The 16,334-nt window shown below is 49.1% G+C and overlaps 1 protein-coding gene across 1 annotated transcript; it reads left to right on the top strand.

Annotated features, from left to right (window-relative positions):
* Positions 1-10,483: 10,483 nt before the first annotated feature.
* On the top strand, positions 10,484-15,771 carry LOC148648712 (amine sulfotransferase-like). The gene is made up of 6 exons (XM_088606537.1): positions 10,484-10,809; positions 11,856-12,064; positions 13,323-13,449; positions 13,786-13,880; positions 14,394-14,574; positions 15,050-15,771. The coding sequence occupies exons 1-6, from the start codon at positions 10,647-10,649 to the stop codon at positions 15,175-15,177; spliced, it is 903 nt and encodes a 300-aa protein (XP_088462663.1). The 5' UTR covers positions 10,484-10,646; the 3' UTR covers positions 15,178-15,771.
* The last annotated feature ends 563 nt before the right edge of the window (positions 15,772-16,334 follow it).

Raw genomic sequence — 16,334 nt, 5'->3', positions numbered from 1 at the left:
AAACATGCCCTGCCTTGTCCATAATTCTGGTGTGGACTATAAGATTCGGGGTACAATATTTCAGCAGAGTATTTTTGCAGCTAGAGTTTCAGTACAGTGTTCTTATTTCCTGGTCATAGATTAAAGTGATCAGTGGTTCTGACACACTGTTGCACACTGGCGCCACCTGTCTTTGGCCGCTGTAGTTGCAAGCATGCGGTGTCATGATTGACAGCTGGGACAGCTCCCTACTGCTGGGGGAACTTGGCTTTTTTGAACTTTGAAGCTGACAGCTTGAGATGAAGCAGACAGGTAGATTTCAGAGAAGAGGTCAGTCTGCCATCAGTTCTCGAACATCGGCACATTGTACAAAATCATCATCGTCCAAGATGCTTCATCGTTTGAGACAAATGTGGGGCGCAGGGTGGGGACAGAGGGGGGTTCCGATTGCACAGCCCCCAAAATCAAGGAAGACACTAAACTAAGGGTTGATTTCTCACCCACTCCCTGAGAGGATCAGTTGTCTTTCATTGGTTTTGGTTGAAGAGCTTTGATTGCTAGGATCTCTGAAATAACAGTGCGGAAGGCTACGACAGGACAGTGCCAGCAGAACCTCAGACACGAGCTCTGCTCTGTGCTGGGCCGACCGAGGTCTAGCAGAGTTTCCGAGTCCTGCTCAGTCTGATCGCCTGCTGGGTCTGGACTTGGCAACATCGGAATGGAAGAAGGGAGGGATGGCAGTCGTGGGAATGAGACTTTCCCAAAGGAATGGAGATGAGATAGAAGTGTTCATCCCCCTTATTTGTCACTGGTGGATTTAAGGTAGTATTTAAGGTTCATCTGTGTAGAACAGCAGGACATTGTGTCAGGAGTGAAGTTGTCTCTAATGAGGTAGGGGGGGGGGAGAGACCACCTTGCTATCCCACTCTCTCTCCTCCTTCATCCAGCTCCGTCTCCCATCATTCACTCGTTCTCCCTCTGCTCTTCTCGGTCTTCTCCTCCCACGGCAATCCGCCCATCTCCTACCACCAGGCAAGAACGTCTCTCAGGGCCCGCCTCCGTTTCTGTTCCTAAAAAGCATGCACAGACAGGGAGCAGGCCGGGACGGCACCTGCCCCCGTCCTCCAGCCTTCCTCTCTCCCCATCCTCTGCCTCTCCCTCTCTCCCTCTCTCCCGCTCCGCGTGCTCTCACAGTCAGCGAGCTGCTGGGCGCACAGGCAGTGGAGAGCAGAGGGGAGAATCAATATGTTTTCAATTTGCAGCAGCGGCCTGCTCCCCTGCATTCTAATTAGAGCTGGCCCTTTTAACTCTGAGTCAGGGACTGGGAGAGAGAGGGAGGCAGTGTGGGCTAGTGGTTAGAGCTGAGGCACTGGGAGAGAGAGACGGAGGCAGTGTGGGCTAGTGGTTAGAGCTGAGGCACTGGGAGAGAGAGGGGGAGGCAGTGTGGGCTAGTGGTTAGAGCTGAGGCACTGGGAGAGAGAGATGAAGGCAGTGTGGGTTAGTGGTTAGAGCTGAGGCACTGGGAGAGAGAGAGGGAGGCAGTGTGGGTTAGTGGTTAGAGCTGGGAGACTGGGAAAGAGATTAACAAGCCCATCCTCAGACCTGTAAGACAGACAAAAACAAATTCCAACCCATCCACAAGTCCAGTGCACACTTCCACCATCCTCAGATCTCTGACACATTGCACAGCTGCTAGATTATGGGAAAAAACAGTTTTCCCAGGCTTGTACACACTGTTCTGAGCTGCACATTCCTGGGCACACGTTAAAGGGGGTGAATGTACTTTGGCTGGAGAGCAAGGATCTGTATTGAATAAAACACCTCAGGGTATCTGTGTCCCAGAGATCCAGAGTGGCATCAAAAAGATCATTATGTCATAATACAACAAAGGAAACAATACAAGAAATCTAGTCCATAATTGGCACCAATCAAAGTCTAATCAGCTGCAAAGTGAGGTGTGAGATATTATTGCAATTACAGCCATTCCAGCAGGAAAGTGTGGAAACAGTTATTGTCAGTGCTGTGAAATATCCGCAGGATCGCGTTGGGACCAAAACAAAGCAGTTCCGCTCGCTGAATGTGAAGAAGGCGCGACTGCAGGGGTTAGTATCTGCCGTGCCGGCTGTTGATCGGGTGCTGGAAATCCGCAGGGAGGTCGGAGCAGAGCTGGATCGCATACGAACCGCGGTCGGCTGGATCCCTGGCCAGCCAATCACAGAGCTCGTTTCCTTCTACCATGCTCGGTAGGGCTCAGGAACAGCTTGGAGGAGCAGAGTAGACCCAGGTTTGCTCCTATGGATTCTATGAAGGGTGTACAGTGAAGAGTTAGCCCTGAGAATGGGTTATTTAGGTTACTTAAATCAGACTGCTGGGTACATTTACTGTCTTAGCCGAATGGGTCCATAGCTACTCGCTGATCGTGGGCAGTGTAGGAGGCAGTCGTTAACGCAGGGTGACAGGCAGGGTACCACAGCGATGCAGAGCTCAATGGAAAGGGACAGCTGCATACAGATGTGCTGACTGCTCCGTTTCCACGGGAACAGGACCCCGGCAATACCCCATAATAAACACCCGGCTTTCCCAGATCCCCTTCACTGAGGGGTTTCATTGGGTGTGATCCGTTTTTAAGAAGATCCTCTGCCCTCAGTCCTTTTCTTCCTTTCCGAGTTCAGTAACACGCAGGAGACGCTGCGGTCTGAGATCTTTGCTCTCCTGTCGCAGTGTCTAAAAGCTTCTCGTAGGTTACCTGCTGGCGATACGCGAGAATCACAGCGTGTCCAACAATCCCACAGTAACTCTTCCCATCTTGCTCGGGCCCAGCAATTTAGAGGCCAGAAAAATGTTCATTTAAACCATAGAACTACTGTGGATGTTAAAAAGCCACATTATGTGTAGTCCAAAAATCCTGAGTGCTTATTACACTATACAGTAAATACTTGTCTATACTCACTATTCTCCACCCGCCAATCCATCCATGCATTTGCCTAATTAGTTTTGTGGACTGTTGATCTAATAGCAGTGCAGTGTGTTTCTGAAGGCACTGGAGGCAGTGTGGAAAAGCAGATTAACTGAAGTTGCAGTGATAAAGACGTTCATGTGCATTCTGTGGCTACATCATGTGATGAACTCAGTGGCTACATTTCACATTCCAGGAACACGCTTTTGATCAAACAGTACAGTACAATATTTGAGGGTGCAAACTGAAAGAAATGACCACGGTGTGAGAGGATGGAAGGTTTAGGCAAGATGGAGACTCCCTTCTGACTACACTTCCCAGAAGGCTGTGGGGGGATGACCTGCCGTCCTCAGTCACCTGACCGGTTGGTATAAAACAATTGGTCAAGACAGGTGACACTTTAAAAGCCAGAAAGTTGAGGCTTTCTGACTCAGTCTACATCTGCTGGCTGGAAACGCGGGGCAGATCCTCTACTAAGCAAGCTACACCAGAGGGAATGAGGGAAACAGAAAGAAAAGGGCAAAACACTTTATGGGATAATTTTTGGAAGAGTCAAAAAGACAAAAATGCATACCATAGTCTGGCTTAGCAGCTCAGAAACAGAGGCCTGTGGAGATGTCAGAAGTTCAAAACAGTTAATAATTGAAAGAGGAGCTTAGGTTTTGTGAAAAGCACTTTCTTTTCACCTTCTGGTGGTTTCGTGCGCCTATTTTCGTGCTCTGTCTGTAGGGCCGTGTCTGTGTCGGTGCGCACACCGCCGTCTGTGTCCTCAGGGAGAGCGGAAAGCTGGTCCCTTCTGGTTTTTAATGAAATGGACTGGAGACGGCGAGAGGGAGCAGGGAGGGGGGGGGAACGAGAGCGAGACCCAATTGGGGGGAGTCGGTTATCAAGCAGAGTGGCTCTCCCGCTGTAAATCAAGGCGCCATGCCTGGACCGTCAGGATGGCAGATCCCCACTGCGTAGTACCACTCGGACACACACACACACACACACACACAGACTGAGTCCCGGGAGATGGGAGCTGTCCACACTGCTGCCGCGCACACAGTGGGTGTGCAGCAGAGTTGAGCCTCAGAAGGCCGCTTGTGTGTGTGCGCGGGACACCACTGACAACGGCGCACGAGTGGTGTGTTCGTGCCCCTGCGTTCCTGGATGCTTGTGTGCGTGTGTGTGTGTGTGTGTGTGTGTGTGTGTGTGTGTGTGTGTGTGTGTGTGAGAGCTGGCTGCAGTTGAGCCTCAGTCTGATTTGGCGGGACGGGAGCCTGTAAGGGGGGGCTGTCTTGGGGGAGGGCGCCTCTGATTACTCTGCCAGCCCCCTCGCGCAACGCCCCCCACTTCAGCGCCACGCGGACGGACGGCCTCCCGCCGCCCCGCGCTCTTAACCCCCGCCCTGCCTGGGGCCTGGCGGGAAAAGCACCCCAGGTCCCGACGAACCCACTCACTCGCTCAGCTCCTTCTGCGACCTGGAGCTGAATTCGCCCCCCCGCCTCAGACGTTGAATGTGTCCCGAAACCCTGCAGCAGGACAGACACCTCATTCAAGGCCACCGCTGCCTCGTTCACCCGGAAGAATTCGCCTGACCACGATCCGGGAAACCTCCTGCACCTCCAGAATGTCCCGCGGAGCCCGAAGCCATTATAAACGTGCCTCAGACACGGTCCTCCAGGAGCAGACTGGCGCGATCTTCTGAGGGGCTTTCTTCGCCGGTTAGTGTGTGGCTTGCCATATTACACGGACTCCGCAGTCTGTGCTCTGCCTCTGTGCTTACGGGCTGCCCCTTGGATAGGACCGTTGCCTCGGCAGCGAAGGAGGTCTGGAGAAGGGCATTTCGGTGTGTTTTTAAACAGGCGTTTGGCACTGATGTAAGCTTCCAGCCTAGTCCTGCTAAATGCTTTTGCGCCTTTTGTACTGCTGCTCCTTCCAGACCTTGTTCTCTTCCTCTCTCCCCTCCGCTATCTCTCTCTCTGTCTCCCCCTGTCCTCTTCCTCTCGCTCTGTCTCGTCCTGTCCTCCTCCTCTCTCTCTGTCTCCCCCCTGTCCTCTTCCTCCTCTCTCTCTGTCTCCCCCCTGTCCTCTTCCTCCTCTCTCTCTGTCTCCCCCCTGTCCCCTCCTCCTCTCTCTCTCTGTAGCTGAAGCACTAAATCACTGGCCTGCACTGTCTGCCTGCTCTGTATGCTGTGAATGCACCGTCTGCCTCTTAAACATATTGAACTATTTTTAACCAGGCTGCATCGCTCACCTTGACTGACTGAGTGATCGAGTGAGGAGGGGAGGGGGGAGAGAGAGGGAGGGAGCGAGAGAATGAAGGGGTGAAGGAGAGACATGAACAGGGGGGAGTGAGTGAGTGAGTGAGTGAGTGAAACAGAGCTGGTCAGGCTTCGGGTGCTGACTGCCCAGCTCACAGATCTCCGAGGTCACATCTTCCATGAAAGCCACAGGTAAACCACATGCTGGGCAAGATTGCTCTTACTTTATTAAATCTTTATTAGACCAGAAAATCCATTCAGGCAAAGGTCATTGTCTCACGTGAGCTTTCTTTATCTCAGGCAATGGGAATTTCAGAAAGTCGTATTTTATAACCTGTTTCCCACTTTGACCCCTGACCTGAACTGTGCATACTGGTTTACAGATTACCATAAAATTACGGTATCTGTACAGATTCCAGATGACCATCACAGTCCATGATGCTGTCAAAACCTCCGTTTAATAACTCATCCAAAAGGTGGCACCTTCAGCAGTACAGTGCCTCTTCCTGCTTAGAGGAAAGAGGGAGATGGGGTGGCAGAAAGAGAGAGATAGCTGCCACCTGCTGGTCTACCAGCGACATTACACTCACCACAGCAGCTTCGCAGACTGGCTCGCAGAGCTTTCAGAAGATGGAGACTCGGAGGGGCCTACAGGTTTAGCAAGGGTCTGGGTCTGGTAACTACTACTGGGTTGATCCTCCAAGCACGATCAGGTCCCTGCTGCAGTTGGTGTTGGTAGGACCAGCAGGCGGTGCTGTCCCCTCTGGAACACTGAACAGCAGTGCCACAGTGCTCTGCTGTGCGTTAAAGATCCAGTGGGGATTCTTGTAAGAGTAGGGGTGTTGGCCCAGCAGACCTGGCTAAATTCCACCCTGGGCTTCAGCAATCCAGCTTTCTTAATTCTCCCTTGATGCAAGCATTAATTATGAAGCAGTTACTCCTCCTCCTGATCGACTGGGTGGGCTGGGTTCTCCTCCTATGGCGTTTTTGGAGTCCCTTAAGGTATCATTATCAATTGTTCCTGCTTTTGTACCAGAAATGTACTGGAGACTGAATCACGTCACCCCCTTCACAGTCTGAGGAGCTACAGGGAGCTGCAGTATCACTTTACAAGTAATACAGTGGCGCACATTGGATAACTGAGAGCACCACTGTCATAGTATTATTCCATCACGGCATAATCTGGACCAGACAAAATTGAGCTATGTGGGGTCTGCATGCTGTAATACACCTGCTTCCCGAATACAGATACAGACGAGCACAGGCAGAGCTCCCCTGTCCTGTACAGTACTGTGTTTGCCCTATGGATGGCTAGATGGACAGAAAGGCTGCCTGGATGCATGCTTCTCTGAATTTCTCTGAGAGTGTGCTGCTCCAGTGCTCTCTGGCTCAGTGCGGCAGAAGCAGCCCTGTTCTGGTTATTATTCCTGAGGGAGGGCTGCGTTCCCTGCGCCAAGAGTGATGGCGTGTGGCCCCCTTGTGGAAGGCCGGCGCACTGCACCCGTCTGTATTTACAGGATGATTTACAGTGAGGCAGACGTGACCAATGTACAAACGCGCTGTCCATGGTAGTGCATAGATGTGAAACTCGCACCATGAAAATCCACACAATCAAAGGACACCTCCCCTCCCTCCTGAGACAAAAGGAGGCACAGATGTGTGCTCAGAGATCTAAATAGCAAAGAGACAAAAGGTATTGTCAATAAGGGCTCACACTGGTATCTTTCAAGCTGCTGTGAAGAATAGTGCTGTTACAAAAGAGATCTGTGTGTCAGTGAATACACAGGAAGCACAGCTAGCACAGATCTACAGTGTGAGAATATCACTTTGCCGGCTACCTGGCTGAGGCTGACGTATCCGGGAAATCTCTGCTACCACATCCTGGATTCACACGCAGGTGAGAGCACATGACATCGTCGGCCTCCGCTATCCCAGGAGAGTCCTTCCGAGATGGACCAGGGAGAGCCTCTTCAGACGGGACGGCCCAGGAAGTAGAAGGCTTGGGAAGCCTCGAGGAGACCGCTGAAGACGAGGCGGGAACCACGCAGACAGCCGCCGTTCGCCAGTAGATCAGGATCGGAGGCAGCCTCCAGCTGGTTCAGAGCCGGAACCGGCCCAGGTTCACCCTGGCAGTAAATCCATGAAGGGTTCGGTTGTGTGACTGAGGCCTGGGCTGGAACAGAAACCCGCAGGTGTGCTTGGAGGCACCAGGACTGGGGACACCTGCACTAGATAACGAGTCACAAACCCTCAATGGAGCTACGCTTTAACCTCAATGTGAAAATCCAGATGCCGCTGTAAGTGGCATTGGGATCATGGATCAGGATTTTTAAATTAATAGTGAGAGGACCAAGTGAGTGGTAGGGCAGGGTTGCTCAGTCCTGGTCCTGAAGGCCCCCATATCATCTGGTTTTCTTCCTAGTTAAGCTCTCAGTTACATAATTGACCCCTTAATTGACCTCATCTTGGGATTCATATCAATTCTTCAATTGTTCTGGGTTCCTAAACAAGGTAGAAGTTGTGTGTTTAACTGCTGTATTTTGTAAGTGAATCAGGAGCTCAACACTTGCAGGTAAAGATCAGAGAAACTCCTTACAATGTGTCAGATCTTCCCTAGAGTCAGTCAAGCCCAGACTGAACACAACAGAGATCGGCTGAGAGGTTCTTACAGGCTGGAGAATTGGAACTACAGTTTGAGACTCCATCTCCGTCTCCTCAAATTCACATTACAGCAATGTTGTGACTGGCACACTCTTCTGCATAAGACTGGTTTGGGAAAAGATTCCCAAGCCTCTGCACTCTCCCAGTTCTGCACCCTTCTCTGAGACCCGAGACACACTGTCAGTCTGTCACAGTGCCAGCAGAACCTCAGACACGAGCTCTGCTCTGTGCTGGGCCAACTGAGGTCCTGCTCAGTCTGATCGCCTGCTGGGTTTGGACACTGTTCCTCATGCTGCCCTGCTGAGTATCATCCTCTCCTGAGCCCAATAACCTCAGAAACAAGCACTCACCGGCACAAAACCCCAGACAGAGATTTGAGCTCATCATTGAAACCCATGCACATATTAATGCATGCAGAGTGTCCCTTACCAGGGGAAAGGCTGAAAGTGCTTTCTGAGTTTTGCGCTGTCTGGCCCAAATTTATTTAAAGAGAAAACCTTTTATTGTACAACTCAAACACACATACATCCCAGATTTTCAGTATTAACAATGTTTGCAAATACACTAACGCAAAATGAATTCTAAACCAAGAGGCTGTCAGAGGGCCTTGAAAAGCAATCGATTGACATTTTGCACAGATCTGCTTTCTGACCTGCAATAACTTACAGTTACGAAATCCTAAACTAAACACAGGTCTTGTGATGCCATGAGGAGCGGCCCTTAAACACAGACATACCCCACACACAAGATTTAAAGTGAAACAAGGTTTTTATTTTTTGGGTTATTTGTAATAATCTTGTACTGTGTCTTTTTTTTTAATAGGCTTCTTCCAAGGGAGCCTGGGAAAAATAAACAGCCTGCGCTGGGGAAAGCCGCCCTTCAGCTGGAGCTGAAGGAAAAAAATAGTCAATCAGCCATTCATTCTAGCAAAACACAACTCTTCCAGCTGCCTAGCTGGGAAAAAAGCCACCTTCGTTGTAGCTGTAAGAAGTGGCTTCCGGGCTCTCACACCGGAAAACAAAAAGCCTCCAGCCTCCTGGAACCTGTCTGGGGCAGTAGGTAGGGTGATCTGGCAGTGTTCCGATTCTGCTCCTGGGCATCACCCTCTCCATGTCTGCTCTGTGCTCCATTGATCCTGTCTGCCACTAGGATGTGTAGCTGATATTGCTCCATTGATTGCAGGTATCCAGTCAAACTGCCCGTGATCTGTGCATTGCCATCTTGGGCAGGGGAAATATTAGCAAAAGAAAGATCTAAACCGCAGGTAAAGCTTCAAGATGGGTTGTTATAACGCAAGTGATAAATGCAAAATGGGAAACATATTAATTACTTGGTTACTTGTGAAAAAGACTTAAGGTTTTTTTACAGTACTGTACAGTATGTTGGCACATCATTTACATCTTCCAGGCAATGCGGGAATCAATACAATTTGCGAACTGGGTGTGAGAATACCTAATCAGAAGTGTAGAATGAAATTATGTTATTTAAAAATTGTTTGATTTACTAGTAAGGCTTCATTGAGAATATTTTGTACAATTTGGGACAACACGTGTGAGTTTTGAATAGAGAAGACTAGGAGGGGGCCCAGATAAAAGTGTTCAAGATCTTCAAAGGCAGTAAAAAAATTAACTACAGACTCTGATACCGTGGTAAAGTTAGCTTGAAGTTTAAAATTCATTTTGGAACGTCAATAACAATAATTAGAGTTATGAAAACACTTACATTGTGTATAAGGTGATTTGTGAAAAGTCTGAGGTTCTGCCTAGTGTGTAAAACACTCAGATTGAGGCTTTTGGGTTTGATTCTACAAAAGCTTTTGACTCGTGAAGTCCACCCCCTTATCCCAGTGTATTGCCTCTCTAATTGTGCCATAATACAAAATCATAAAAAAATAAATTTTAATAAAACAAATCAAAGCAAGGCTGTGAAAGGTCAGTCTTCTGTTTAAAACATTTGGCTTGAACATGATGGGCACTGCTTTTGAGTACAGAAGAAGATGTTTCCTGCTGTCAGCAGTATTGCATATGTGGTTGACCCTTACCTGAATGAAAACAGGACATTAAAAAAAAGGGTTTCAGAAATAAAATAAACTTTAATCCCAGTCCTTACAGGCTGGAAAATTGGAGTCTACTTTGAGTTCGTCTCTGTGCTGTTCTGCTTCTTATGTACGTATGCAGGTGGTTCGCGTGACCACCTGTTGAGCAGTATTTCTCGCACTGTGAACTTGTGGACACGGCTGTCCTGCAGTGCTCCAGTTGGTGCGTAATTGCGCATCAATCAAAAAGCAAAGGTTTAAAAAAGATAATTAGCTGACTGCTAATTTTATGGAAAGGTTGTGAAAACTTTCACAAATCGCGGTCTTTAAAATGCGTTTGGTTTGAAGGTTTTACTGTATGTGTTTCCCTTCCAAAGGTTTTGGCAACAGGAAATTTCGTGTGAGGGCACAAGAAGACGGCGTAAAATCCACAAAGTGAGAAAGGCTGAGAAAACATTCACAAATCGCCTTATGCACAAGACCAGTGTTTTCTTGTAGGTTTCGTGACAGCGCTCTCTACTGCGGTGAGCAAAGGCAGTCCATGTTTGTAGACCAAGCCGATACGCTATCTTAATTCCTGCACGGCTATTTACACAAACAATGCCAGAATCGTCCAATGGCAGTGTAGGCGAGGCGGGGACTCCTGCTTATTGTAAGGATTGCTTCTGTAAAGACCGCGGCTCGCACGGACCGGGCGCTCCACTGAGCTCCGAGCTGCAGTTTTGTCTCCTGCGCGTCGCCCGTGCGCCCGCGTCCGCCCGCCCGTCTCCATGGCCACCGGCTCCGAGGTCGAGTCCATCGACAAGTTTCTCTTCAAGTACAAGGGCTTCGTCTTCCCCCGAGAAGGCGACATCTCCCCGGAATACATCGACTCGCTGGAAGACTTCGAGATACGCGACAGTGACGTGTTCCTGGTAACTTTTCCCAAGTCCGGTAAGCTGTTTTCCAACATTTCCTAGAAAGGATCTATAGGGCACGTAACGTTTCAGAAGCAGTCAATATATGAGCTTCAGTGTCCGAGTGGTTATTAGCACTGATCAGTGTGCCCATTGGCCAGGGACTGGGTGTGATTAACACAGTACAGTATACAGGTATGCTACTGTACATGCCTGGCAGCCCCAACCCACGAGTGTCGGATTCCTGCGCGTTTTAAATCAGTGTTTGGAGGTGGCTGGAGGAACGCTATGACTTCTGGATTTTGATCCTGTGAAGTTCTGAGTCACAGGCTAATTTCTTTCAGCTCTGATGTGAATCACAAATGAGTTGTGCCATCGGTTATGAAACCTGTGCTAGTCAGTGAGGTCTCAGGACAGTCTTCATTCAGGTGCGCGAGGTGAGATACAATGACTGGACTTCAGCAGAAGGAAAAACAGACTTATTAAGGCAGCTGTCTTGATCCAGTGCTGATACAGTCCGTCCATCCTAAACCATTCAGCGGTTAAGAGCTGTTCAGTCAGTAGTGTAGGAGCAAATGCTTGTGCAGAAATCAGTGGGGAACTCGAACACCGTCGCCTTTCACCACAGTGCAGCACACACAGGTCAAGTCTGCTGTGCAAGCTTGTGAGTGTCTGCTAGTGCTCTGAATGGGCAGACAGGGTATGAAAGCAGGTAATAATAATAATAATAATAATAATAATAATAATTGCTTACACTTATATAGCGCTTTTTCTGGACACTCCACTCAAAGCACTTTACAGGTAATGGGGATCCCCTGCACCACCACCAATGTGCAGCCCCACCTGGATAGGTAGCAGCATCAGGCTCAGATGAAATACAGTGTTATAAAGCTGTCAGTAAGTATCCAGCTCTCTAAAACCTGTTCTACAAATGCTGTGTGTCTTTGAATGTTCTGTAAGGTATGGCTTGTTGTACCATTGCCAGCTGGCCTTTTCCATTAGTCCTGTGACAGCGTGGTGTGACCCTGTCAAGCCAGGTGATCCGCTGGAATCTGTCTCATGCGTTTGCTGTCTGTCCCACAGGCACCGTGTGGACCCAGCACATCATCACCCTACTGCACGAAAATGACTACCCAGGCGCCCCAGAGATGCAGACCACCTACGAGCGCATGCCCTGGCTGGAGTTTCGGGGAAAGGGGCAGGACTACACCGCGCGCCCCTCGCCCCGCCTCTTCGCCTCGCACCTGGGACACTACCTGGTGCCCAGGGGGCTCCGCGAGGGGAGGGGGAAAGTGAGTCTGCTCTGCCTGAGTGGGGGGGGTCTCTGTGGTCCAGACAGGCCTGGAGCTCTTCCCAGGGAGCTGACAGCACAAGACGTAGGGCCACAGGGCACAGGGCAGCCCCAGTTGATTGGCTGTTACACAAGAATAAAGCTAAAACACACCCCAGCTGGGCTGTGTAGGCTCTGCAGCCGCTGCACAATTGTGTGAAAGTCTCAGTCACACACGGATGTGACCCCCACAGTTTGCTCAGTTTGCCTCCACAGGTGTATTACAATAGCGTTGAGTGGTACTGGTGCAGTTCAGTCCTCTGTACTGGACAGGTGTTCCAACCAGGGTGTACACACTGCCCTGTGCCCTGTGTCCTGTGCCCGCTGGCTCACCACAACCCTCTATTGATAAAAGCGGTCAATGAAAACGGATGAATGGAATACTAGAGCTTCTAATTATCAATCCACTGAAGCAATAACAGAATAGAACTGACCTCAGGCACAATCAGAAACAGAATTAACTGAAATCAGTCTGAAAATCAGTCTGACCAAAAGGCTCATGGCTCATGGCTCACATCTGCAGCTGGGGGATACAGTTCAAGTGACCAGCTATTAACTGGACTTCTGAACTGAACTTGGACCGGAGACTTTGGGGGCGTTGACCTGTTCTGGCATGTGTTTGCACTGTGACACTGTGCTCTGCTGAATCTGATTTGAGAAAAACTAATGTCAGGGTGCAGACAGCAACCAAAGGTTACTATACAAGGCTCTGTGGTCATACAGTGACGTCATTGCCCTCTCTAACTCTTCGCCCAGTGGCGTTATAATGAATATGTCCCTGTAGATCAACATGTTGAAGGTCCAGGGTGACAATATTCACGTCGGCAGCTCTGTGCAGTTTGCAGTGCAGTCAGATACTGTAGATATGAAAGACCCTTGTCCTATTAGGGCAGTCTGTACACACAAAGCTCACACAGACTCTAAAAGGTAAAGTCTAGGAGGGTTTATTTCAGTTCCTTTTCAGGCCACAATACAAGAAACACAAAGACAGCTTTAAAAACAAGACACCCAACACCACTATATCTATGCACACCCTTTTTGCACTAAAAAAGCATCATTGCACCCATGTGACAATGTACATTCCTAAACATCTAACCGATTAACCAAATAATCCCCACAGAGAGAGAGATCTTTGTGTATCATTTCAATTTTCCTACTTGTAGCGCATTAACAGTTTTGTTGTCTCCTTTTGCTTTGTCTGCTTGGTTTGTTTATTTTAGGTCATTTATGTCATCCGGAACCCCAAAGATATCTGCGTTTCTTACTATCATTTCTCCAAAATCATGGTCAGATTTGTTACACCGAAGGACTTTGATGAATCGCTGGATCGGTTCCTGAGTGGCAGGAGTAAGTTCAGTTCATGTTTCTCCAGGCCTGGAAAAGAAGGGCTGGGATTCAGAGGGGTTTTTCCATTAAGGAGCCTGGGGATCACAAGAATGATCCCCTACAGCCCGGAGATCACAGTCCAGGGTCCCGGTCCAGGATGAGCCCCTACAGCCTGATGTTAAGTGCTGTAAAAATCCACAAAAGGGTCCAGTGTCCAAAAAAGTATACAAGACTCCATAGGGTATAGATCTTTTAAAATCATTTTTCACTTGGTGACTCATCATCTACCTTCTTATTGACAACGTGAGTCATCTTGCCTGATGAGGTGACTGTGAGATCTCCCTTGATCTTTTCCAGTGGTCTCTGGATCTTGGTTCGACCACGTCCGGGGATGGTACACTCACAAAGATGACTTTAACATCCTCATCTTAACCTACGAGGAGATGGTCAAGGTACGTATCGGCTCTCCATGGCTGTGATCATGTCTGTGTTAGGTTCCTGACAAATCTTGCATCATGAGGACGCTGGAGAGCACTGTGGGTTTTAAGTCTTACAGAGGAGTTCTCAACTGATAGAAAAGCATGTGCAATCAGATTGTCATTAAAAAATATGGTTGCTTATCTTTTGTTTTTTACCAAAGTTGATTTCTTTCCACTGAACAGCCCCACCGGTCACACACACAGCAGATCAGTGCTTTCTGCATAGTATCTGCAAAGGAGGGGTGCAAAATACAGTATGTGCAACTGCTCCAAAATCTAAAATGCATTTACAGAAATATTGATGGATGTAGAAGGGTGGGTAAAGGGCTGGAGCTAAAATGAAATTTTATTTAAATTTGGAGACATCTTTTGAAAATCCCTCTGTTAGGCTCTTCTCAGAAAACCACACGACTCTGGTCCATCAAGCTGGAGATTTGTTTATTATAATAAAGGCAGGAGGATGTGAGGTCTCTCTGTTCCCCTCAGGATCTGCGCTCCGCGGTGGTGAAGATCAGCGAGTTCTTGGGGAAGAATCTGGACGACTCGGCCATTGACAGGATCGTGCAGAAGACCACCTTCAAAAACATGAAGGAGGACCCCAAAGCCAACTACGAGTTACTGCCAGAAGATGTCATGGACAAGAGCAAGGGGAGGTTTCTGCGCAAAGGTAAAAGCGAAAGTGTTGTCCCACTCATTGCTGTGCTGCTTGTCTGCTGCACTGGACCTTGGGACAGCACAGCATTTGGCTTCACCTACTCAGCCAAGGCTGGGCATCTGTAATGGTTCTTTCCCTGTTGCATCTTGACACGTTTTTTTCAACTTGGAGGAATATCAGATCGTATTCAGTACAGCAATGTCCTCCTGATGAGACTGTTGTCCAAATATTACATCAAGTTCTGGAAGAAAGTTAGAATTGCTATTATCCCCAAACATGTGTGCTTCATTGTTTATTATGGTTCATTAGTTTTAGTACATTATATTGTTGGGGATAATTGATGCAGGTGCTTCTGGCACCAGCTGGGAAGTAACTGAGGGGCTGACAGCAGAGGACTCACAAACAGGACAGTTCCAGGAATAGGACAGATGCATCCTGGGATAAGAGTCTCAGTTCTTCCTCTCTGATTCTGCTGTTGGAAATGCAGGTACCATCGGCGACTGGAAGAACAGTTTCACCGTGGCGCAGAACGAGCGCTTTGACCAGGTGTACCGGGAGAAGATGAAAGGGCTCCCCCTGCAGTTCATCTGGGATATCACCGAGCTGCAGGCCTGAGGCGCCGGCCCTGTTGCCCGGACAACGGCTGTGGAAGGGGGCGTGTCTCACATTGCTTTCTGGGCATCCGTGCTAATGACCGAATCCGTACTGTGATCAATCTCGTTGTCTGTCTTTCTAGACAACAATTCCCAAATTGTTCTCCAAGGAGTTCTGGAAGTCTCTTAGGCAGCTCTGTGAAGTTGGCCCTCTACAAACAGCACACACAATAAAACACAGCAGGAGAAGGAAATGGTGCAGGAAAACTGAACCAGTCTCATTCGGTAGCGATCAGCCAGTGCTGGTCTGTACTGCTGCAAGCAGCACCCGAGATGCTTTCGTTTCCAAAATATAGCGCCTTCCTTAGTGGGGAGTCACATGACTCTTGGTGCTGTCATGGGGGTGGGTGGGGAGAGTTGGAGTTGAGTGATGTTATACCCCCAGAAAAGAAGGTGCTACTGTATATCCCTGGAACAAAAGCACCTCAGACACTACTTTCAACAACACAACCCCCCCTACAGACAGAGCACTAGTGAATGTGGGGTGCGTTTCATTGGTTGTGCTGTTTGTAAGGGGGCCAGCTTCACTGTGCTGGGACTCTGCCTCAAAAAGAAACTTCTCTCTGCCTCTTTCCTGGCTTTTTCCTCATAGTGCTGAATGAGTTCCTTAATCTCCCTCCTGTGTCTCTCTTCCTTCTGTCTCCTCCCCATCTCCCTCTCCTCTCCCAGTTCCATATTCACTCTTTTCAGCCTATGTCTCTCCGCTCGCTCTTTTGCCAGCTCCTCCACCAGCACTCTCCTCCTCTCCTCGCCACTCTCCTCCCTCAGCCTCTTCTCTAGCTCTGCAATCCGTTCCTCCAGCTCTCTGATCTCCTCCTGCCCTTTCTGGATCTGCAGACCCTTCCTCTTGAGTTCATTCTGCATTTCCTGCTGGTGCTTCTCCCTTAATCCCTCCACTTCCCTCTGCTTGACCTCTGCCCTCTCCCTCAATAGCTCCTCCTGCCTCTGTCTGATCTGGGCCTCTGCCTGCTGGTGCATCTCACTGCTGTAGTTGCTGCCCTTATTTCCTGTGACCACCTGCTCTACTTTCTCCAGGAGCTCTGTGACCTGACTGCTGTCACACCCTCTGCAGCCAGAGGGCGCTCTTACTCTGTCCTGTCCCTTGTTTCCTGTGCTTTG

Source organism: Lepisosteus platostomus, chromosome 14, assembly GCF_059453375.1.
Source record: "Lepisosteus platostomus isolate fLepPlt1 chromosome 14, fLepPlt1.hap1, whole genome shotgun sequence".
NCBI lineage: Eukaryota > Metazoa > Chordata > Actinopteri > Semionotiformes > Lepisosteidae > Lepisosteus > Lepisosteus platostomus.
The sequence above is the reverse complement of the archived record's forward strand: the minus strand, read 5'-3'. Positions and strand labels throughout refer to the sequence as shown.

Excerpts from the sequence above, each read along its gene's own strand:
- LOC148648712 (XM_088606537.1), top strand. The coding sequence starts at position 10,647 with ATGGCCACCGGCTCCGAGGTCGAGTCCATCGACAAGTTTCTCTTCAAG. Across the intron at positions 12,065-13,322 it reads TCCGCGAGGGGAGGGGGAAA|GTCATTTATGTCATCCGGAA; the intron begins GTGAGTCTGCTC and ends TGTTTATTTTAG. Across the intron at positions 14,575-15,049 it reads GGGGAGGTTTCTGCGCAAAG|GTACCATCGGCGACTGGAAG; the intron begins GTAAAAGCGAAA and ends TTGGAAATGCAG.